This window comes from Salmo trutta, chromosome 22 (genome assembly GCF_901001165.1).
Source record: "Salmo trutta chromosome 22, fSalTru1.1, whole genome shotgun sequence".
Lineage (NCBI taxonomy): Eukaryota > Metazoa > Chordata > Actinopteri > Salmoniformes > Salmonidae > Salmo > Salmo trutta.
In genome coordinates, this window is record NC_042978.1 from 39,522,242 (window position 1) to 39,547,381 (window position 25,140).

The window sequence follows — 25,140 nt, forward strand, 5'->3', positions numbered from 1 at the left end:
GCTAATTGACATCAATTGGAGGTGAACCTGTGGAAGTATTTCAAGGCCTACCTTCAAACTCAGTGCCTCTTTGCTTGACATCATGGGAAAATCAGAAGAAATCAGCCAAGACCTCAAAAGAAATTGCAGACCTCCACAAGTCTGGTTCATCCTTGGGAGCAATTTCCAAATGCCTGAAGGTACCACGTTCATCTGTACAATCAATAGTACGCAAGTAAAAACACCATGGGACCACGCAGCCGTCATACCGCTCAGAAAGGAGACGCCTTCTGTCTCCTAGAGATGAACGTACTTTGGTGCAAAAAGTGCAAATCAATCCCAGAACAACAGCAAAGGACCTTGTGAAGATGCTGGAGGAAACGGGTACAAAAGTATCTATATCCACAGTAAAACGATTCCTATATTTATTCAGCAGGGAAGATGCCACTGCTCCAAAACCGCCAGAAAAAGCCAGACTACGGTTTGCAACTGCACATGGGGACAAAGATCATACTTTTTGGAGAAATGTCCTCTGGTCTGATGAAACAAAAATAGAACTGTTTGGCCATAATGACCATCGTTATGTTTGAAAGAAAAAGGGGGAGGCTTGCAAGCAAAAGAACACCATCCCAACCATGAAGCACGAGGGTGGCAGCATCATGTTGTGGGGGTGCTTTGCTGCAGGAGGGACTGGTGCACTTCACAAAATAGATGGCATCATGAGGGAGGATAATTATGTGGATATATTGAAGCAACATCTCAAGACATCAGTCAGGAAGTTAAAGCTTGGTCGCAAATGTAGCGTAGCCTCTCTATGGAGGGGGTGTGTGGAATCAGGAGCAGGAGAGCAGAAGGGTTCCAGGAATTTCCACCGTTTATTTTGGCAGATCCGGAAAAAACACAACGACACATACAGGTGAGAAACCTCAACTCCGTAATGCCTACAAGCAAAATGTCCATGGTAACACATACCGTACAAACAACTAACAACGCCCGTGGTGCAGGCACGCACCCCTTACATGTTGCCTACAGCAAAATAATCCCGCACACAGCCTAATATATAAAGCCACCAAAATCAACAAAACAAGACACAGGTGTGTAAAACCAGACAGAACTAAATGAAAAAGAAAATGGGATTGGTGGCAGCTAGTTGGCCGGCGACGACGACCGCCGAGCACCGCCCGAGCAGGGAGAGGAGCCACCTTCGGTGGAAGTCGTGACAGCAAATGGGTCTTCCAAATAGACAGTGACCCCAAGCATACTTCCAAAGTTGTGGCAAAATGGCTTAAGGACAACAACGTCAAGGTATTCGAGTGGCCATCACAAGCCCTGACCTCAGTCCTATAGAACATTTGTGGGCAGAACTGAAAAAACATGTGCGAGCAAGGAGGCCTACAAACCTGACTCAGTTACACCAGCTCTGTCAGGAGGAAAGGGCCGAAATTCACCCAATTTATTGTGGGAAGCTTGTGGAAGGCTACCCGAAACGTTTGACCCAAGTTAAACAATTTAAAGGCAATGTTACCAAATACTAATTGAGTGTATGTAAACTTCTGACCCACTGGGAATGTGATAAAATAAATAAAATCTGAAATAAATCATTCTCTCTATTTTTCTGACATTTCACATTCTTAAAATAAAGTGATGATCCTAACTGACCTAAAACAGGGAATTTTTACTGGGATTAAATGTCAGGAATTGTGAAAAACTGGGTTTAAATGTATTTGGCTAAGGTGTATGTAAACTTCCGACTACAACTGTATCAGTGTAAAGACAGCAGTCGTATCGTGGATAGTGGATACCGTAAAACGTTAGTGGAAAGATATCAGTGTAAAGACAGCAGTCACATAGTGGATAGTGGAAAGAGTGAAACGTTCATTGGTAGACAGTGCCTCTACAGATGCAGTCTGGTCATGCCTTACCCATGCCAGTGTTCTGCATGGTGGGGGATAGAGAGTGAGCTGCATGCAGGAGGGGGGCAGGCTGCCCCAGGTTACCAAGATTACCTGCTGGACCTAGGAAAGACCCCATCAGCTCCTGGGGCTTGGGCATCGGACCCGCCCCAAACGGGTCCAACGCTGGGTGGACAGAGAGAAAAGCATAAACCATTACTTTCCTCTTCAATTCAATACATTTTATTAATCTCCGACAGGCAATTATTTCTGGCAGTCATAGGATACGGATAGATTAACATACTATGTACACATCTGTGTTAAAATGACTTTGTAAAAAACAGACAAATAAACCTGAATTGAGTTGATCAGTAACTATGGCTATATGGTGTTATAGTAATCCTTGACTACATACCTGGATAGGGGCAGGGGAGGGTGGAGGGAGGGGCTATTTTCTGTGGGGTGGACTGGGCCGAAGTGGGCCCACTCCCTGTCTGGGGGGAGGCCCCAAACAGATCCCCCAGGAGGTCCGTGGTGATGTTGGTGGTCGGGGGCTGTGGCGAGGGGCAGGGGGGGTTCACTGCCACCCCATCCAGGCCCAGGAGGTCCACCTCTTCTGGGGGAGGAGGAGGAGCAGCGGGGGGGGCATGGGGCTGCTCGGGTCTCTTGGGGCCCCTGGTTCCAGCCTGAGCCCCTCCAGGTCTCTCTCCGCTAGCGTGACTCTGCTGGTTGGAAAGGGACAGCATCTCGTCATCAGACGGCTCGCTGTCCTCCCCGTGAGGACGACCGTCCAGACCGCCTTGGGACCGGCTTGGCTCTACATGGGGGGGGGGGGGGTGTAGGACACATAAGGAAAACTTGGTCTTGATTTAGTAAATATGTTTGCTTCCCACAAAGTATTCTACAGGAGAACAGGAGATACTTTGCTAAGTGATAGGTATCCGTATTGCTAGCCACCACAGCAGCGTGACAAAGCTAAACTAACACATACGTACTGTACATCACCCAGGGGAAACTGCCTCTAACAATGTGCTGACTTCCTCTAACTACAGCAGCTAGTATGTTTACTGGTCTGTGGTCTCCTCTACTCTAGACCTACCCTCCAAGTCCAGTCCCTCCATCTCATCTTGGGAGGAGAGAATGAGACCAACGTTAGAGTAAGAAAGACTGTTCAACAGCAGCTCTCATTAGTGTTGACCATATCTGTCTGTGTCCAGAGTTTCTGTGTGTGTGCCTTGGTCCATCTGGGCATTGGAGTGTGTGGACCTCTGTGTGGACCTCTGTGTTAGTGCATGTATCTGTGCCTGTGTACCAACATGTGCGTGCCCATCTGTGTCCGTTTGTATGCATGCATGTGTGTATGAGTGTGTGCATCTGTGTGTACATCTTTGCCTGTGTGTGTCTGTGTGTGTATGTGTGTGTGTCCATCTGTCCTGTATGCCTCTGCCTGTGTGCTTGTATGTTGACCTCCCCTCTGCCCTACCTGCTATGGCCAGTGCGTCCTGGTGTTCCTGGTGACAGGAGAACAGTACATTGGGGATGAGGTCTTTATTAGGGAACTGTTCCCAGGGAGGGGTCAGGTCCTTCTGCTTGTCAGTGCTTTCCACCTCGATGTCCACCAGCACATGGAACAACCGAGGGTACTTCTCTGGAGAGTCACACGCATCCAGCTCCGGCCTAGACAGGTGTGTGTGTGTGTGTGTGTGTGTGTGTGTGTGTGTGTGTGTGTGTGTGTGTGTGTGTGTGTGTGTGTGTGTGTGTGTGTGTGTGTGTGTGTGTGTGTGTCAGACAAATAGTTAGTTAGTTCTCCATTCACTATTTCAAAAAAGAGCCATGTTCCATATCATGACTTACACCAACATGTAAACATGATATAGTATTTCACATTTACGTGTTAATACTTCACATATGTACTGTACAGATATTATATGAGAGAGGGGCTCACTTTGTAAACTTTAACACAGTGGTTCCTGGAGCAATGAAGCCTGTGTGGAACTGGATCTGGAATATCTGGGTGTTGGACACCTGCAAACACCAACAAGCAATCACATAGATAGATTCAGAATTCACATAGATAGATTCAGGAATCACATAGATAGATTCAGGAAACACATAGATAGATTCAGAATTCACATAGATAGATTCAGGAATCACATAGATAGATTCAGGAAACACATAGATAGATTCAGGAAGCGCATAGATAGATTCAGGAAGCGCATAGATAGATTCAGGAATCACATAGATAGATTCAGGAATCACATAGATAGATTCAAACAATTACACTGTGGAGATTTATGATCGTAAGGGAAGGAGATTCCGTCTTGATTCCATCTAGATTTTAATTTAGTCTCAATGCATTAGTGCTGTGTTTATGTTCATTCAGGGCACACAATGTACATCATTGTGTTAGTGTGACAGTATCGCCCAGAGTGCGATCTCTGTCTGTAAATAACAAGGTATCAGGACATGGTCCCATACAATCAGAGCTAACAGAATCTCTCATGGCATAGCATATCATAATCTGTGTGTGAGTCAGTGTTATGTTAGCATGCTAGACTAGCCACATGCTGTACCTTGGCCTGCGTGTGTCAGTGTTGTCTTAGCATGTTAGGCTAGCCCCATGCTGTACCTTGGCCTGCAGTCGTCCTCCGATGGTGTTCCTCATATGATAGACAGAAATTACCACATCACCCTGGACATTCACACCTAGAGGGAAGACAACCTTCCCCTCCTGGACCCTGTGCTCTCTGAGAAGGGTGGGGGGAAGAGAGAGACAGACAAGCAGAAAGGAGGAGAAAGAGAAAAAGAGAAAGGTATTCAGAGATGGTGTCATACAGTACACTCGGAAAGTATTCAGAACCCTTGTTGGTCATTAGTTTACTCCAATTAGGGGAGGGGTGGAAGGGTTAGTGGTAAATAAGAAAGTAAAAAATATATATATATATACAGTTGAAGTCGGAAGTTTACATACACCTTAGCCAAATACAATTCCTGACATTTAATCCTTGAAAAAATTCCATGTCTTAGGTCAGTTAGGATCACCACTTTATTTTAAGAATGTGAAATGTCAGAATAATAGTAGAGAGAAGTATTTCTTTCAGCTTTTATTTCTTTTATCACATTCCCAGTGGGTCAGAAGTTTACATATACTCAATTAGTATTTGGTAGCATTGCCTTTAAATTGTTTAACTTGGGTCAAATGTTTCGGGTAGCCTTCCACAAGCGTCCCACAATAAGTTGGGTGAATGTTGGCCCATTCCTCCCGACAGAGCTGGTGTAACTGAGTCAGATTCGTAGGCCTTCTTGCTCGCACATGCTTTTTCAGTTCTGCCCATACATTTTCTATGGGATTGAGGTCAGGGCTTTGTGATGGCCACTCCAATACCTTGACTTTGTTGTTCTTAAGCCATTTTGCCACAACTTTGGAAGTATGCTTGGGGTCATTGTCCATTTGGAAGACCCATTTGCGACCAAGCTTTAACTTCCTGACTGATGTCTTGAGATGTTGCTTTAATATACAGTGGGGGAAAAAAGTATTTGATTCCCTGCTGATTTTGTACGTTTGCCCACTTACAAAGAAATGATCAGTCTATAATTCTAATAGTAGGTTTATTTGAACAGTGAGAGACAGAATAACAACAACAAAAGTTCCAGAAAAACGCATGTCAAAAATGTTATAAAATGATTAGCATTTTAATGAGGGAAATAAATATTTAACCCCTCTGCAAAACATGACTTAGTACTTGGTGGCAAAACCCTTGTTGGAAATCACAGAGGTCAGACGTTTCTTGTAGTTGGCCACCAGGTTTGCACACATCTCAGGAGGGATTTTGTCCCACTCCTCTTTGCAGATCTTCTCCAAGTCATTAAGGTTTTGAGGCTGACGTTTGGCAACTCGAACCTTCAGCTCCCTCCACAGATTTTCTATGGGATTAATGTCTGGAGACTGGCTAGGCCACTGCTTAATGTGCTTCTTCTTGAGCCACTCCTTTGTTGCCTAGGCCGTGTGTTTTGGGTCATTGTCATGCTGGAATACCCATCCACGACCCATTTTCAATGCCCTGGCTGAGGGAAGGAGGTTCTCACCCAAGATTTGACGGTACATGGCCCCGTCCATCATCCCTTTGATGCGGTGAAGTTGTCCTGTCCCCTTAGCATGTCTCCTGTCTCCATGTTTGACGGTGGAGATGGTGTTCTTGGGGTCATAGGCAGCATTCCTCCTCCTCCAAACACGGGGAGTTGAGTTGATGTCAAAGAGCTCCATTTTGGTCTCATCTGACCACAACACTTTCACCAGTTGTCCTCTGAGTCATTCAGAGGTTCATTGGCAAACTTCAGACGGGCATGTAACTGTATTCTTGAGCAGGGGGACCTTGCAGGCGCTGCAGGATTTCAGTCCTTCACGGCGTAGTGTGTTACCAATTGTTTTCTTGGTGACTATGGTCCCAGCTGCCTTGAGATCATTGACAAGATCCTCCCGTGTAGATCTGGGCTGATTCCTCACCGTTCTCATGATCATTGCAACTCCACGAGGTGAGATCTTGCATGGAGCCCCAGGCCGAGGGAGATTGACAGTTCTTTTGTGTTTCTTCCATTTGCGAATAATCGCACCAAATGTTGTCACCTTTCACCAAGCTGCTTGGCGATGGTCTTGTAGCCCATTCCAGCCATGTGTAGGTCTACAATCTTGTCCCTGACATCCTTGGAGAGCTCTTTGGTCTTGGCCATGGTGGAGAGTTTGGAATCTGATTGATTGATTGCTTCTGTGGACAGGTGACTTTTTTACAGGTAACAAGCTGTGGTTAGGAGCACTCCCTTTAAGAGTGTGCTCCTAATCTCAGCTCGTTACCTGTATAAAAGACACCTGGGAGCCAGAAAACTTTATGATTGAGAGGGGGTCAAATACTTATTTCCCTCATTAAAATGCAAATCAATTTACAACATTTCTGACATGCGTTTTTCTGGATATTTTTGTTGTTATTCTGTATCTCACTGTTCAAATAAACCTACCATTAAAATTATAGACTGATCCTTTCTTTGTCAGTGGGCAAACGTACAAAATCAGCAGGGGATCAAATACTTTTTTCCCCCACTGTATCCACATCATTTAACTCCCTCATGATGCCATCTATTTTGTGAAGTGCACCAGTCCCTCCTGCAGCAAAGCACCCCCACAACATGATGCTGCCACCCCTGTGCTTCACGGTTAGGATGGTGTTCTTCGGCTTGCAAGCCTCCCCCTTTTTCCTCCAAACATAACGATGGTCATTATTGCTAAACAATTCTATTTATGTATCATCAGACCAGAGGACATTTCTCCAAAAAGTACGATCTTTGTCCCCATGTGCAGTTGCAAACCGTAGTCTGGCTTTTTTATGGCAGTTTTGGAGCAGTGGCTTCTTCCCTGCTGAGCGGCCTTTCAGGTTATGTCCATATAGGACTCGTTTTACTATGGATATAGATACTTTTGTACCTGTTTCCTCCAGCATCTTCACAAGGTCCTTTGCTGTTGTTCTGGGATTGATTTGCACTTTTTGCACCAAAGTACGTTCATCTCTAGGAGACAGAACACGTCTCCTTCCTGAGCGGTATGACGGCTGCGTGGTCCCATGGTGTTTATACTTGCGTACTACTCTTTCAACAGATGAACGTGGTATGTTCGGGCATTTGGAAATTGCTTCCAAGGATGAACCAGACTTGTGGATGTCTACATTTTTCTTTCTGAGGTCTTGGCTGATTTCCTTTGATTTTCCCATGATGTCAAGCAAAGAGGCACTGAGTTTGAAGGTAGGCCTTGAAATACATCCACAGGTACACCTCCAATTGATTCAAATGATGTCAATTAGCCTTTCAGAAGCTTCTAAAGCCATGACATCATTTTATGGAATTTTCCAATCTGTTTAAAGGCACAGTCAACTGAGTGTATGTAAGCTTCTGACCCACTGAAATTGTGATACAGTGAATTATAAGTGAAATAATCTGTCTGTAAACAATTGTTGGAAAAATTACTTGTGTCATGCACAAAGTAGATGTCCTAATCGACTTGCCAAAACTATAGTTAGTTAACAAGAAATTTGTGGAGTGGTTGAAAAACAAGTTTTAATGACTCCAACCTAAGTGTATGTAAACTTCCAGCTTCAACTGTATATACACTACCGTTCAAATGTTTTGGGTCACTTAGAAATGTTCTTGTTTTTGAAAGAAAAGCACATTTTTATCCATGAAAATAACATCAAATTGATCAGGAATACAGTGCAGACATTGTTAATGTTGTAAATTACTATTGTAGCTGGAAATGGCTGATTTTTTATGGAATATCTACATTGGTGTACAGAGGCCCATTATCAGCAACCATCCCTCCTGTGTTCCAATGGCACTTTGTGTTAGCTAATCCAAGTTTATAATTTTAAAAGGCTAATTGATCATTAGAAAATCATTTTGCAATTATGTTAGCACAGCTGAAAACTGTTGTTCTGACTAAAGAAGCAATATAACTGGCCTTCTTTAGACTAGTTGAGTATCTGGAGCATCAGCATTTGTGGGTTTGATTATAGGCTCAAAATGGCCAGAAACAAAGACCTTTCTTCTGAAACTCATCAGTCTATTCTTGTTCTGAGAAATGAAGGCTATTCCATGCGAGAAATTGCCAAGAAACTGAAGATCTTGTACAACGCTGTGTACTACTCCCTTGACAGAACAGCACAAACTGTCTCTAACCAGAATATAAAGAGGAGTGGGAGGCCCCGGTGCACAACTGAGCAAGAGGACAATTGCATTAGAATATCTAGCTTGAGAAACAGATGCCTCACAAGTCCTCAACTGGCAGCTTCATTAAATAATAAATAGAAGGACAGCATCCCGGAGTCGCCTCTTCACTGTTGACGTTGAGACTTGTGTTTTGTGGGTACTATTTAATGACGCTGCCATTTGAGGACTTGTGAGGCGTCGGTTTCTCAGTTGTGCACCGAGGCCTCCCACTCCTCTTTCTATTCTGGTTAGAGCCAGTTTGTGCTGTTCTGTGAAGGGAATAGTACACAGCATTGTACGAGATATTCAGTGGCCTCCAAATCATGTCCAATAATGCTGTAACGTAACAAAATGTGGAAAAAGCTCAAGGGGTCTGAATACTTCCCGAAGGCACTGTATGTAGATATATATTTGGAGGTTGAAGTAATTGTCCGTAGAGCTTTGAGACAGAATTGTGTCGAGGCACACATCTGGGGAAGGCTACCAAAAAACCTCTGCAGCATTGAAGGTCCCAAAGAACACAGTGGGCTCCATCATTCTTCAATGGAAGAATTTTGTAACCACCAAGACTCTTCCTAGAGGTGGCTGCCCGGCCAAACTGAGCAATCGGGGGACAAGGGCCTTGGTAAAGGAGGTGACCAAGAACCCAATGGTCAATCTGACAGAGCTCCATAGTTCCTCTGTGGAGATGGGAGAACCTTCCAAAAGGACAACTATCTCTGCAGCACTCCACCAATCAGACCTAAATGGTACAGTTGCCAGACGTAAACCACTCCTCAGTAAAAGGCACAGATTTTAAATACAATTCTCTCAACCAGCTTCACCTGGAATGCTTTTCCAACAGTCTGTTACTTGAACTCTGTGAAGCATTTATTTGGGCTGCAATATCTGAGGCTGGTAACTCTAATGAACTTATCCTCTGCAGCAGAGGTAACTGGGTCTTCCTTTCCTGTGGCGGTCCTCATGAGTGCCAGTTTCATCATAACGCTTGATGTTTTTTTGAGAATGCACTTTAAGAAACGTTCAAAGTTCTTTACATGTTCCCGGATTGACTGACTTTCATGTCTTAAAGTAATAATGGACTGTCGTTTCTCTTTGCTTATTTGAGCTGTCCTTGCCATAATATGGACTTGGTCTTTTACCAAATAGGGCTATCATCTGTATACCACCCCTACCTTGTGTCAGAGTCTAGGTGATGTGGGTAAGGCGGAGTCAGGCGCAGGACACAGAGATGAGTAATAATAGTAACTTTACTCAAAAAGAATCCTCCAACAACGAGAACAAAAATCCAGAATCACATAAACGAGACAACTGACAACAATAAACACGTACAAAACCATGATGGCTCCAGAGGGTTAAATAGGGAAATAATTCAAACAAAATGGGACCCAGGTGTGTACAATACAGACAAAACAAATGGAAAAAGAAATGTAGATCGGTGGAGGCTAGAAAGCTGGTGACGTCGACCGCCGAACGCCGCCCGAACAAGGAGAGGCACCAACTTCGGAGGAAGTCATGACACCTTGTCACAACACAACTGATTGACTCAAACGCATTAAGAAGAAAATAAATTCCACAAATTAACTTTTAACAAGGCACACCTGTTAATTGAAATGCATTCCAGGTGACTACCTCATGAAGCAGGTTGAGAGAATGCCAAGTATGCAAATTTGTCATCAAAGCAAAGAGTGCCTACTTTGAAGAATCTCAAATATAAAATATATTTTGATTTGTTTAACACTTTTTGGTTACTACATGATTCCATATGTGTTATGTCATAATTTTGATGTCTTCACTATTATGTCTTCACAGGAACAGGAGTGGAGAAATAGGCTATGATGATTTCTTTCTTTTAACATCTTGAGAGAATGTGAATGTGCAGTTAGATACCGTCAGTAGAGGTGTTATCTCTATCTGTATCATGAAAGCTGATTGCCACGTCCTGACCCTAGTAAGATGTCATTTTCTATAGTAGAGTAGGTCAGAGCGTGACAGGGGGTGTTGTGTTTTTCTATGTTTTCTATTTCCATGTTTGTGTTCTAGGTTTTCTATTTCTATGTTGTTGTTTTTTGGGTTGATCTCCAATTGGAGGCAACTGGTCCTCGTTGCCTCTGATTGGAGATCATATTTAAGTAGGGGTTTTTCTTCCTGGGTTTTTGTGGGTAGTTGTTTTCCGTTTTGTCTATGTACCTGACGGAACTGTTGGCTGTCGTTTTTGTTATTTTGTTTAAGTGTTATCATTAAAAGGAAATATGAGCACTTTACACGCTGCGCCTTGGTCCCCTTTATACAACCCATGTTACACTGATAGTATTTCAAACACATAAAATATGCATCCAAGCCGAACTGAAATCTTATCAGAGACATGATGGGTTGTTTTCACAGCTTTCTATTTCCTTACAACTGGTCCAACTGGAGCATTTTCTCCCCGGTCCCTAAATGTCTTTGCTCCATGAAAGAAGCAGAGATGACAGAGAGAACTTTACCGATGTCAACTTGAAGCGTTCATTCTGCCGATTTATGACATTCTGGTGAGCTGTGGTTTATTTAGACTTCTAGGGCAACATATAATGACAGAAGAGAAGCTGTATGTATCTAATTATAGACCAGTTGACTAACATATAGTCTACCAAAATGTTGGAAATTATAAACAAAAACATATCTAAATCAGGCAAAACTAATTCTGCACCGCCTGTCAAAAATAATCTGTTGTCTATCTGTAGCCTACACCACATTTTCTATAATAGAAGGTTAGGGTCGGGTGCGGGCCTCAGATTTTCACTTTATCACATATAGTCAGGTGATTGTGGATGGGTTATTAGCAATTGCGGGCGGGTGCGTGTGAACAAACAGCTGCTGGTGTGTGTGTATCTGCACCTACTGTACCTCATCCTCTCATAGTCCTGTGCAGTAGAGAAGATCTTGGTCTCCCCTATGAGGATCTCACAGAAGGGTCTGCAGCCGATGCGTTGTTTGTTGAAGCAAGGTACTGGACTCATGGTGACTGCCTTGACCACCAGGGGCTTGGAGTGTGGCAGGGAGGGCTTCTCTGATACCATACTGCACACATAGCCTATGTACCTGGAGAAGAGAGGCAGAGTATGTAAGGTTACAGACACTAAACTACCATAAGCACTGAGTACTATCTAAAAATAAACATACATTGTCTACATGAATACAGAGGAGGGGATTTTTTTGTGCTAGAAAATATCACAAAACTATTCATCTTAAAGTTACAGTATATACTTCAAATCATATTTCCTATGTGTACAGATTCTTGCACAAAATCGTTTGCTTTTTCAGTTTAGAGAAACACAACAGAACAAAAACAAAGATGAGGCTTGATTGCCACTGTCTTCATCCATCAGCCTCTCTCTGTCTGGGCTGAAGGATGAAGCAGTCTTTGTTATTTTGAGAAGGAGCTGTGTGGCCAAGCGGCTGGCTGTGTTTGCGTGTGTGTGTGTGTGTGCGCGTGTGTGCGTGCGTGTGCTTGCGCACGTGTGCATGCGTGTGTGCGTGCGTGTGTGCGTGCGTGTGTGCGCGTGTTTGTGTGCGCGTGCTCGTGTGCATGTGTGTGTGTGTGTGTGTTCGTGCTTGCATGTTGATTAATTGGCTTCTGTATATTTCTGGCACCTCGTTAGCATCGTGGCTAATGCGCCATGTACCGCAACTCAGCCATGGGAAAATAAATAGGTTGATAAAGGATTTAGGAGAATAATGCAGGGGGAGAAGGGAGGAGGGAGCTAGATTTTTATGTTCATCCATCATCTAAAAATAACAAAGTAAAAGTCATGGAGGTGAAGACTGTTTATGTGATAATCTTTTTCTCCTGTTTTCCACTGCAATGAACAGCAATCAATATAAACGTGCACACACACACACACACACACACACACACACACACACACACACAGACACGCCCTCTGTGTTGTCCTACCTCCGGTGCGAGGGCCAGAGGCCAGAGCCGGGTCTCTTGGCGCTGAGCAGCTGCATGGCAGGCACTGGGTTGGAGAAGAGGTGGCAGAAGCAGAACATGGCACAGACCAGCACACCCGACGGAGCACGGCCGTCCTTAAGGAGGGCACAGACAGTCAGTAGACAGTAGATACACATAGACAACACTAGCAAGCGAACAGCAACATGCCAACATAAACCGTTATGTAGGATAACTGACAGAAGAAAAGGAAGCTGCAGCTAGCTTCCAGTACTTCAATTTACACAACTCAATGCATTGCAAAAAAAGGCAGTATAGTCTTCATGATTCATATAAGCAAGGATAGTCTTTATGATTCTTAGAAGCTAGGACAGTGTTTATGATTCCTATAAGCTAGGATAGTCTTTATGATTCCTATAAGCTAGGATAGTCTTTATGATTCCTATAAACTAGGATAGTCTTTATGATTCCTATAAACTAGGATAGTCTTTACAATTCCTATAAGCTAGGATAGTCTTTATGATTCCTATAAGCTAGGATAGTCTTTATGATTCTTAGAAGCGAGGATAGTCTTTACAATTCCTATAAGCTAGGATAGTCTTTATGATTCCTATAAGCTAGGATAGTCTTCATGATTCTTAGAAGCTAGGATAGTCTTTATGATTCCTATAAGCTAGGATAGTCTTTATGATTCTTAGAAGCTAGGATAGTCTTTATGATTCTTAGAAGCTAGGTTAGTCTTTATAATTCCTATAAGCTAGGATAGTCTTTATGATTCTTAGAAGCTAGGTTAGTCTTTATAATTCCTATAAGCTAGGATAGTCTTTATGATTCTTAGAAGCTAGGATAGTCTTTATGATTCCTATAAGCTAGGATGGTCTTTATGATTCTTAGAAGCTAGGATAGTCTTTATGATTCTTAGAAGCTAGGATAGTCTTTATGATTCCTATAAGCTAGGATAGTCTTTATGATTCTTAGAAGCTAGGTTAGTCTTTATAATTCCTATACGCTAGGATGGTCTTTATGATTCCTATAAACTAGGATAGTCTTTATGATTCCTATAAGCGAGGATAGTCTTTATGATTCTTAGAAGCTAGGATAGTCTTTATGATTCTTAGAAGCTAGGATAGTCTTTATGATTCTTAGAAGCTAGGATAGTCTTTATGATTCTTAGAAGCTAGGATAGTCTTTATGATTCTTAGAAGCGAGGATAGTCTTTATGATTCTTAGTAGCTAGGATAGTCTATATGATTCTTAGAAGCGAGGATAGTCTTTATGATTCTTAGAAGCTAGGATAGTCTTTATGATTCTTAGAAGCGAGGATAGTCTTTATGATTCTTAGAAGCTAGGATAGTCTTTATGATTCCTATAAGCTAGGATGGTCTTTATGATTCTTAGAAGCTAGGATAGTCTTTATGATTCTTAGAAGCTAGGATAGTCTTTATGATTCTTAGAAGCTAGGATAGTCTTTATGATTCTTAGAAGCTAGGATGGTCTTTATGATTCTTAGAAGCTAGGATAGTCTTTATGATTCTTAGAAGCTAGGATGGTCTTTATGATTCCTATAAGCTAGGATAGTCTTCATGATTCTTAGAAGCTAGGATAGTCTTTACGATTCTTAGAAGCTAGGATAGTCTTTATGATTCTTAGAAGCTAGGATAGTCTTTATGATTCTTAGAAGCTAGGATGGTCTTTATGATTCTTAGAAGCTAGGATAGTCTTTATGATTCTTAGAAGCTAGGATAGTCTTTATGATTCTTAGAAGCTAGGATAGTCTTTATGATTCTTAGAAGCTAGGATAGTCTTTATGATTCTTAGAAGTTCTCTGTGCATGGCCAATATTTTTGGCTTCAGTCCCACGTTGCTCCAATATCACTAAACAGGGACTTCACACAGAGTTTGTCTGTCACTATCTGCTGCCACAGTATCTAAATATAGCTTGTGTCTCTTTTGCTTAAGAAAGTTATACAGTTATAAATACATCTAGTTGAGGTAATGTTAAGATCATAAAACTGGACCAAGTATTTCTAAGAGAGCAACATTCTTCCTTCAGCACAAAACGTTGAGGAAGACATTTGAGGAACTCTCATATAAACTAAAAGTGATTGCTCAACACAGATGAACTTGCCAACCACAATGAAATCACATACAGAAAGATGGAAAGCACTACATTCCAGTCATAGTGTACTGTAGTACATAACTAAAAACATGTACAGTATACTTTAAAGCATGTACAGTATAATTTGAAACATGTACAGTATACTTTGAAACATGTACAGTATAATTTGAAACATGTACAGTATACTTTGAAACATGTACAGTATACTTTGAAATATGTACAGTATACTTTTCTCTACCCATAATTATTTTGCTACAGCAAATGGACAGGACCAGGATTTTTATTTTATACTATTCTACTGTAGTTTATACTTCTCTCTTGAATACAGAGAACATCTGTCTTTGCTTAAGGTCTGTAATGCCAGTGAAAGAGCTCAGTGGAAACTAAAGCTGAAACAGAAACAATTGGAGCAGTATTCCAAGCTGTGTTTCTCTTGGACCCCAGGCAGTCCCACAAACCCAGAACAAACCCAGGACAACCCCAGGATGGTAGGGAGGCAACAATGAGAGGGGGAGGAGGAGAGGGAGGAGATGGATGGAGAATGGAGTGAGAGGAATGTTGTGTAAACAAGAAAGAAGTGAGGATGAGTGTGAATGATGGTTCTCAGGTCCGAGGCAACAATAAGAGGGGGGAAAGAGGAGGTAGGAGATGGAGGGAGAAAGGAGAAGAGAAAGGAATGGTGTGTAAACAAGAGAGGAGGAACAGAGGAAAAGGGACAGAGTGAAGAATGTGAATGAGAATAAACACTCCTGTGGGCCTCATCTTACCGAGCAGGTGATGACACACACATTCTTGGGGTTCTGTTTGAGCCAGTTGTGCATGTTCTTACACACCGCAAACAGGTTGTGCAGGCTGGGAGCCTGGCGGGATGGCCAGTTACACTCTGAGACCTGGAAATGGCGGGGGGTAAGAGAGATGGGGAGGGGAGAGAGAGAGAAGAGGGGTGAAGAGAGAGAGAAAGAGAGAGAGGGGGGTGAGAGAGAGGGAGGGGAGAAGGGGGGTGAGGGAGTGGGAGAGAGAGAGAGGGGGGTAAGAGAGGGGGAAGGGAGAGAGAGAGAGAGAGAAAGAGAGAGAGAAGAGAACGATTATGAGCAACGTCCTTGCAGTGAAAGCAACATGTGCACAAATCACGAGTTACCATGATGAGTCACATAATTACAATGACTTTACCAGAGAAAAAAATATGGATGAATCCATCGATGACATCCCCCCATTGTTTCCTATGAGAATGCTCAGTGGCGCATTTGATGATCAGGAAGTGTCATTTCAGCGTGTCGCCATCTTTCTACATGGACCTGACTGCCCTTGACCAGCACAAAAACATCCTGTGGCGGACTGCAATAGCATCGAATAGTCCCCATGATATGCAACTGTTCAGGGAAGTCAGGAACCAATACTCACAGTCAGTCAGGAAAGCAAAGGCTAGCTTTTTCAAACAGAAATCTGCATCCTGTAGCTCTAACTCCAAAAGGTTTTGGGACACTTTAAAGTCCATGGAGAACAAGAGCACCTCCTCCCAGCTGCCCACTGTTCTGAGGCTAGGTAACACGGTCACCACCGATAAATCCATGATAATCAAAAATTTCAATAAGCATTTCTCTACGGCTGGCCATGCTTTCCTCCTGGCTACCCCAGCCCTGGCCAACAGCTTCGTCCCCCCCCACAGCTACTTGCCCGAGCCTCCCCAGCTTCTTCTTCACCCAAATCCAGATTGCAGATGTTCTGAAAGAGCTGCAAAACCTGGAACCGTACAAATCAGCTGGTACTAGACAATCTGGACCCTCTATTTCTAAAACTGTCGCCATTGTTGCAACCCCTATTACCAGTCTGTTCAACCTCTCTTTCATATCGTCCGAGATCCCTAAAGATTGGAAAGCTGCCGCGGTCATCACCCTCTTCAAAGGGGGTGACACTCTAGACCCAAACTGTTATAGACCTATATCCATCCTGCCCTGCCTCTCGAAAGTCTTCGAAAGCCAAGTTAATAAACAGATCACTGACCATTTCGAATCCCACCATACCTTCTCCGCTGTGCAATCCGGTTTCCGAGCTGGTCACGGGTGCACCTCAGCCACACTCAAGGTACTAAACAATATCATAACCGCCATCGATAAAAGACAGTACTGTGCAGCCGTCTTCATTGACCGGGCCAAGGCTTTCGACTCTGTCCATCACCGCATTCTTATTGGCAGACTCAATAGCCTTGGTTTCTCAAATGACTGCCTCGCCTGGTTCACCAACTACTTCGCAGACAAAGTTCAGTGTGTCAAATCGGAGGGCCTGTTGTCCGGACCTCTGGCAGTCTCTATGGGGGTACCACAGGGTTCAATTCTCGGGCTGACTCTTTTCTCTGTATATATCAATGATGTCGCTTTTGCTGCGGGTGATTCCCTGATCCACCTCTACGCAGACGACACCATTCTGTATACATCTGGCCCTTCTTTGGACACTGTGTTAACTAACCTCCAAACGAGCTTCAATGCCATACAACACTCCTTCCATGGCCTCCAACTGCTCTTAAACGCTAGTAAAACCAAATGCATGCTTTTCAACCGTTTGCTGCCCGCACGCCCGACTAGCATCACTACCCTGGACGGTTCTGACCTAGAATAAGTGGACAACTACAAATACCTAGGTGTCTGGCTGGATTGTAAACTCTCCTTCCAGACTCATATTAAACATCTCCAATCCAAAATCAAATCGAGAATCGGCTTCTTAATTCGCAACAAAGCCTCCTTCACTCACGCCGCCAAACTTACCCTAGTAAAACTGACTATCCTACCAATCCTCGACTTCGGCGATGTCATCTACAAAATAGCTTCCAATACTCTACTCAGCAAACTGGATGCAGTCTATCACAGTGCCATCCGTTTTGTTACCAAAGCCCCTTATACCATCCACCACTGCGACCTGTATGCGCTAGTCGGCTGGCCCTCGCTACATATTTGTCGCCAGACCCACTGGCTCCAGGTCATCTATAAGTCTTTGCTAGGTAAAGCTCCGCCTAATCTCAGCTCACTGGTCACGATAACAACACCCACCCGTAGCATGCGCTCCAGCAGGTATATCTCACTGGTCATCCCCAAAGCCAACACCTCTTTGGCCGCCTTTCCTTCCAGTTCTCTGCTGCCTGTGACTGGAACGAATTGCTGAAGCTGGAGACTTATATTTCCATCACTAACTTTAAACATCAGCTATCTGAGCAGCTAACCGATCGCTGCAGCTGTACATAGTCCATCTGTAAATAGCCCACCCAATCTACCTACCTCATCCCCATGTTGTTTTTATTTACTTTTCTGCTCTTTTGCACACCAGTATCTCTACTTGCACATTTACTCATTTATCACTCCAGTTGTTAATCTGCTAAATTGTAATTGTTTCACTACTATGGCCTATTTATTGCCTACCTCCTCACACCATTTGCACACACTGTATATAGACAATTTTTTTCCATTGTGTTATTTACTGTATGCTTGTTTATTCCATGTGTAACTCTGTGTTGTTGTTTGTGTTGCACTGCTTTGCTTTATCTTGGCCAAGTCACAGTTCTAAATAAGAACTTGTTTTCAACTAGCTTACCTGGTTAAATAAAGGTGAAATAAAATACAATTAAATAAACTATAATGTGGATCCTGTTTTCTGGAAACAGTACAGCGGTCGGCCGTCCACTTGAAATCCTAAAGGCGAGGGGTTCTCCCCTGGTGTGTGTGTGTAATGAAAAAGGGGTGATAATGGTAGACCCCTCAAGAAACCAACACTCGACCCCTCTGATGTAAAAAAAAATGATAATACAATTACAGACCGGTATCCTTTCTTTCCTTTCCAAAACACTTGAGCGTGCTGTCTCTGACCAACTCTCTCATTATCTCTCTCAGAACCATCTTCTATACCCTAACCAGTCAGGCTTCAAGAAGGGTCACTCAACTGAGACTGCTCTCCTCTGTCACGGAGGCTCTCCGCTCTGCCAAAGCTGACTCTCTCTCCTCTGCTCTCATCTTCCTAGATCTATCCGCTGGCTTCCACACGGTGAACCATCAGATCCTCTTTTCCACCCTCTCAGGGCTGGGTGGCTCAGGCTCTGCACACTCCTGGATTGCATCCTACCTGGTCGCTCCTACCAGGTTACGTGGAGAGGATCTGTGTCTGCACCACGTGCTCTCACTACTGGTGTTCCCTAGGGGTCGGTTCTAGGCCCTCTCCTCTTTATTCTTTACACCAGCTCCATCATATCCTCTCATGGTCTCTCCTATAATTGCTAGGTAGATGACACTCAACTACTTCTCATTCCCCCCTTCTGTCACGGATGTCTGAAGGATCGGACCAAAACGCAGCATGTTTGTAGTTCCACATTATTATTTATTAGTGAAAGACAATGCAATACACTAAATAACTGAATATACAAAAACAGCAAACCATGACGCAGAGAGAAACAAACACTACTCAAAAGATAATAACCCACAAAACAGGAAGAGAAAAACCCATACTTAAATAGGATCTCCAATCAGAGGCAACGAGGATGAGCTGCCTCCAATTGGAGATTAACCCAAACAACCCCAACATAGAAATAGAAAAACTAGAACTTAAACATAGAAATAGAAAACATAGAAAAACCCAAAACACCCCCTGTCACACCCTGACCTACTCTACTATAGAAAATGACAACTTACTAGGGTCAGGACGTGACACCTTCTGACACCCACGTGGCAACATACAGTACATCTCTGCGTGCCTGGCAGATATCTCAGCTTGGATGTCGGCTCACCATCTCAAGCTCAACAAGACGAAGCTACTCTTCCTCCCGGGAAAGGCCTGCCCTCTCCAAAACCTCTCCATCATGGTTGACAACTCCATGGTGTCCCCCTCCAAGAGTGTAAATAACCAAAGCTTGAACCTGGACAACACCCTGTCATTCTCTGCAAACATCAAAGCAGTGACTCGCTCCTGCAGGTTCATGCTTTACAACATTTGTTGAGTACAAACTTTCCTCACACAGGAAGCGGCGCAGGTCCTAATCCAGGCACTCGTCATATCCCGTCGGGACTACTGCAACTCCTGAGTGGCGCAGCGGTCTAAGGCATTGTTTCTCAGTGCCAGAGGCGTCACTACAGTCCCTGGTTCGAATCCAGGCTGTATCACATCCGGCCGTGATTGGGAGTTCCATAGGGCGACGCACAATTAGCCCAGCGTTGTCAAGGTTTGGCCGGGGTAGGCCGTCACTGTAAATAAGAATTTGTTCTTAACTGACTTGCCTAGTTAAAAAAAGGTAAAAAAATCTAAATGTAAAAATGTAACTAGTAGAAAGAGGAGGAAGGGAAGCGCTACTAAGGTACACAATAGTACATTTTGGTAGACAGAAGGTGCTCTTTGGTAAAAGGGGTGAAATGGTCATCAAAAAGAAAGGAGGACCAAGGCACTCTTCATATCATTTATTAAAATGCCTTTATTTGTATGGATGTTCAATAGAAACAACATTTTACGCTTCAGATTTTTAAAACGTTGTTTCTATTGAACATGCCATACAAATAAAGGCATTTTAATTAATTTTATGAAGAGTGCCTTGGTCCTCCGTAAAAATGTAACTGTTGGCTGGGCTTTCCGCTTGCGCCATCAAACCCCTGCAACTTATCCAGAACGCTGCAGCCCGTCTGCTGTTCAACCTTCCCAACTTCTCCCATGTTACCCTGCTCCTCCATACACTCCATTGGCTTCCAGTCAAAGTTCGCATCCACTACAAGACCATGGTACTTGCCTACAGAGCAGCAGAGGAACTGCCCTCCCTATCTTCAAGCTCTGCTCCAAGCCTACATCCCAAACCAAGCACTCTGTTCTGCCACCTCTGCTCTCTTGGTCGTCCCACCCCAAATGGTGGGCAGCTCCCGCTCAGTCCAGTCCAAGCTCTTCTCTGTTCTGGCACCCCAATGGTGCTAGGACAGGAGTCTCTTCCCATCTTCAGAACTCATCAAAGAGTATCTTAAATAAAAATGATCAGTCTTCAAACCCCCCCCCCCCCCCCCCCCCAAAAAGTGCACATCTTTTCCTACTAGCACTGACTTTGCTGATAACTTCTTTATTGAGGAAAAATGTACTCACTACGACTGTGATATGTGGTGGTTTCAACTAGCTATATTAAGATGAATGCACTAACTTATCTGGATAAGAGTGTCTGCTAAATGACTAACATGTCAATGTAAAATGTAACTGCTGGTGTCTTGGTGACCCATAAACTGAATGGAGCGATTTAGCCAGAATCATTCCAAGGATAACATCTAGTCATTGAACAGTAAATCAGTTGAAGTGGGAAGCTGACATAGTAGTGACTGGAGTCCTGTGTAGACTCTATACCGTCTGCCTCACTGTGAGAGAAACTGAGCCAAGTCTTACTCTCCAAGTTCAGTCTTTGATTCTGATTTAGGTCTATGCATAGGACAATGCACTTTCACAGTGTTCAGTGGGTATGCTATGTTTGCCATGAAACACAATACCTGGTGCCTATGGCACGTGTCAAACTCATTCCACGGAGGGCCGAGAGACTGCGGGTTTTCGCTCCACCCTCGTACTTGATTTATGGATTAAGGTCACTAATTAGTGAGGAACTCCCTTCACCTGGTTGTCTAGTTCTTAATTGAAAGGAAAAACCACAAACCTGCAGACACTCGGCCCTCCATGGAATGAGTCTGACACCCCTGTGCTATGGGTAATGTGTTGTTATATATTATAAATCATTGCATACATGTTGGCATAGTGTGTTTTAGCATTACCGTATAACAGAGAGTGTCTGAACTGAGGCTAAGTATAGTATCTCTGTGTGTTGATCTTGGTAGGCCTTGGTAGACCTCCATCTCGTTCTCTCTGTCTCACCCGGTTGGAGAATTTTGCGCCGCGGTAGTTGCGCTGTGACAGGTTGAAGACAGTGTAGTGGTCAGCGTGCCGTGAGTCCAGAAAGGAGCGCATATCCTCCACATGGTTCTGGTTGCCGATCTGCAACGCCTCTGTAGGATATGACATCACTGGCAGGGGACAGAGAGGGAGACATTGGCAGAGGACAGAGAGAGGCATTGGCAGGGGATATAGAGGGAGACATTGGAAAAGGACAGAGAGGGAGACATGGGAAGGGGACAGAGAGGGAGACATATGGGCAATCCCAGTCACCATAAAGGTGATGATGAGGCATGCCAGGATATACAGTACTATGCTATTATCAAACACTGTCATGGCGTTCCATGACAGTGTTTGATTTGATCCATACTATTAACTCCTAATTTACCAGGTAAGTTGACTGAGAACACATTCTCATTTACAGCAATGACCTAGTGAATAGTAACAGGAGAGAGGAGGAGGGATAAACGAGTCAATTGGAAGCTGGGGATGATGAGGGCCAGATTGGGGATTTCATGTGCAGTAGGAAGGCTGTACACATATAAAACAGACAGGGAATCATACTAAATATCGAAAAGATGAGAGAACAGTTTGTGATTTATGTATAGTTATATTCTCCCGTTTAAAATTGTGTTTAAAATAATGTAACTGCAGGTGTTTTATAACAGGTTTGACTGGCATGTCCAGCTACATGTGGGGTGTTATAGAGAATAATAATGAGTTTTCAGTGAGAGGAGGGGTCAGAGGTGAGGGGATAGGGGCACCCAAGTAACGCCTGCATGACTGTGTCCTCTGCATCTGTAGGACAGACTGCTGTTACATGCAACCTCACAACACTGAAAGAGTGTGTGTGTGTGAGTGTGTGTGTGTGTGTGTGTGTGTGTGTGTGTGTGTGTGTGTGTGTGTGTGTGTGTGTGTGTGTGTGTGTGTGTGTGTGTGTGTGTGTGTGTGTGTGTGTGTGTGTGTGTGTGTGTGTCAGGAGAAGGAAGACAGAGTAGTACTATGGTTTCCACAGCACAGCTCTACTCTGTTGAACAGCACTCAGGTGTGGCAGGTGGAGGCGTGTGTGTGTGTGTGTGTGTGTGTGTGTGTGGTGTGTGTGTGTGTGTGTGTGTGTGTGTGTGTGTGTGTGTGTGTGTGTGTGTGTGTGTGTGTGTGTGTGTGTGTGTGTGTGTGTATCAGGAGAAGGAAGACAGAGTAGTACTGTGGTTTCCACAGCACAGCTCTACTCTGTTTACAGCACTCAGGTGTGGGAGGTGGAGGCGTATGTGTGTGTGTGTGTGTGTGTGTGCGTGCGTGCGTGCGTGTGTGTGTGTGCGTTCGTACGTGCGTGTGTGTGTGTTGCCTGCTATGAGGGGCCCATCACAAGGGTGGAGCATCATTTGCGTTTTTATTAGGGGTGTAACGGTACACCCACTCTCCCAGACATCTCACCCTCTGTCACCTGCAGATTTAATGTAGATGTTGTGCAGGGGAAAAAGTGAGGCAATATTTATAGGAGGCTGGAGACTGAGAGATTCAGATGTCTAACGCTGGCTAGGTTGAGAAGAAACCTCTGAAGCTCGAAGACAGGCTTACTGTTCCCCATAATGAGAAAATTCAACTACAGTTTGAGAATGACGTTTCTATACAGTACTCACCTATGATTCGTGACGTGATGTAGGCAATGTCCAGCTCTCCTTTTGTGTATCTGTAAACAGAGATGTTTTGTTAAGTAACATATAATGCAATTTAGACTATGTAATTACAGTGTTTATAACACTGTGTTGACTGTTTTGTGTTGTCACATTTGTATCTAATGTAATGGTTAAAAATTACATTGTAGCAAGCTGTTGAGGAGTAGACATACACAGACAGGGGTCAGTAGCCTACTGGCCAAAGCTACACAATACAAGTGACAATAGAAGTAGCCTAAAGTGTATGAGGCTGAGGCCCTGTTGCTTGTGGTGTAAATGTAAATCCACTATCTAGGCCACTGGTCTGTTAGTGAAGTGCTGGGGTGGATGAGCGCCATATAGCCCTAAGGGCTTCCCATCCTGGCCTTGCATGATTACCCAATAGCCCAGCCACCTGGGTAAACTGAGGCAGGGAGAGAGGGGAGTAGGGGGAGGCAGGGAGGGAGGAGGGATAAGGGCATTTAGGGGGACTGGAGGGAGGAGGGGAGGCAGGGAGGGAGGGCCGGCAGGGAGGGAGGCAGTGAGGGAGGCAGGGAGGAGGGGGAGGCAGGCAGGGAAGGAGGAGGCAGGGAGGGAGGGCCGGCAGGGAAGCAGAGAGGGAGACAGGGAGGGAAGAGGGGGAGGCAGGAAGGGAGGGCAGAGAGGGAGGAGGAGAGGAGGGGAAGCGGGAACAGGAGGAAGCATCAGTGGGCAATTCCTCTTAACGAGGTAATTGGACCAAAAGCAGCATCTTATTTTGATCCGGTGTTTTGTTGTGCTCTCCTGCAGCGTGAACAGTGTTAGAAAATCTGGATAATATGGCTGACCAGAAGACCACTCCATCGGCCCCTTCTGCGGCACTGAAGTCCACAAGTGAAGGGAAAAGGTGAGAGGAGAGTGTGTAGATGCAAGAAGGAATTATACAATCTTTTATTTAAAAAAAAATATTTCACCTTTATTTAACCAGGTAGGCCAGTTGAGAACAAGTAATCATTTACAACTGCGAACTGGCCAAGATAAAGCAAAGCAGTGTGACAAAAACAACAACACAGAGTTACACATAAACAAACGTACAGTCAATAACACAATACAAAAATCTATGTACAGTGTGTGCAAATGTAGTAAGATTAGTGAGGTAAGGCAATAAATAGGCAATAGAGGTGAAATAATTACAATTTAGCATTAACACTGGAGTGATAGATGTGCAGATGATAATGTGCAAGTAGAGATACTGGGGTGCAAAAGAGCAACAACAAGAATAATAATATGGGGATGAGGTAGTTGGGTGTGCTATTTACAGATGGGCTGTGTACAGGTACAGTGATCGGTAAGCTGCTCTGACAGCTGACGCTTAAAGTTAGTGAGGGAGATATAAGTTTCCAGCTTCAGTGATTTTTGCAATTCGTTCCAGTCATTGGCTGCAGAGAACTGGAAGGAAAGGCGGCCAAAGCGGGTGTTGGCTTTGGGGATGACCAGTGAAATATACCTGCTGGAGCGCGTGCTACGGGCGGGTGCTGCTATGGTGACCAGTGAGCTGAGATAAGGCAGGGCTTTACCTAGCAAAGTCTTATAGATGACCTGGAGCCAGTGGGTTTGGCGACGAATATGTAGCGAGGGCCAGCCAACGAGAGAATACAGGTCACAGTGGTGGGTAGTATATGGGGATTTGGTGACAAAACGCATGGCAATGTGATAGACTGCATCCAATTTGCTGAGTGGAGTGTTGGAGCCTATTTTGTAAATGACATCGCCGAAGTCAAGGATCAGTAGGATGGTCAGTTTTACGAGGGTATGTTTGGCAGCATGAGTGAAGGATGCTTTGTTTTGCGAATTAGGAAGCCGATTCGCGATTTAATTTTGGATTGGAGATGCTTAATGTGAGTCTGGAAGGAGAGTTTACAGTCTAACCAGACACCTAGGTATTTGTAGTTCTCCACA

General features: G+C 44.1%; 1 protein-coding gene across 10 annotated transcripts in view; it reads right to left on the reverse strand.

Annotated features, from left to right (window-relative positions):
* The window catches only part of dnajc6 (DnaJ (Hsp40) homolog, subfamily C, member 6), a 72,917-nt gene that overhangs the window by 14,015 nt on the left and 33,762 nt on the right, over window positions 1-25,140 (reverse strand). For 6 of the 10 annotated variants that reach the window (XM_029707960.1, XM_029707958.1, XM_029707961.1 and 3 more), the window contains 11 exons: window positions 23,188-23,237; window positions 21,530-21,678; window positions 15,439-15,561; window positions 12,556-12,689; window positions 11,505-11,699; window positions 4,501-4,618; window positions 3,817-3,896; window positions 3,355-3,548; window positions 2,971-2,997; window positions 2,287-2,688; window positions 1,902-2,057 (listed from right to left, as the gene is read on the reverse strand). In XM_029707960.1, coding sequence (XP_029563820.1) covers window positions 1,902-2,057; window positions 2,287-2,688; window positions 2,971-2,997; window positions 3,355-3,548; window positions 3,817-3,896; window positions 4,501-4,618; window positions 11,505-11,699; window positions 12,556-12,689; window positions 15,439-15,561; window positions 21,530-21,678; window positions 23,188-23,237 — 1,628 coding nt within the window. Of the gene's footprint in view, window positions 1-1,901; window positions 2,058-2,286; window positions 2,689-2,970; window positions 2,998-3,354; window positions 3,549-3,816; window positions 3,897-4,500; window positions 4,619-11,504; window positions 11,700-12,555; window positions 12,740-15,438; window positions 15,562-21,529; window positions 21,679-23,187; window positions 23,238-25,140 lie in introns of those variants that run through there. The other 4 variants (XM_029707956.1, XM_029707955.1, XM_029707954.1 and 1 more) reach the window with 3 other exon arrangements.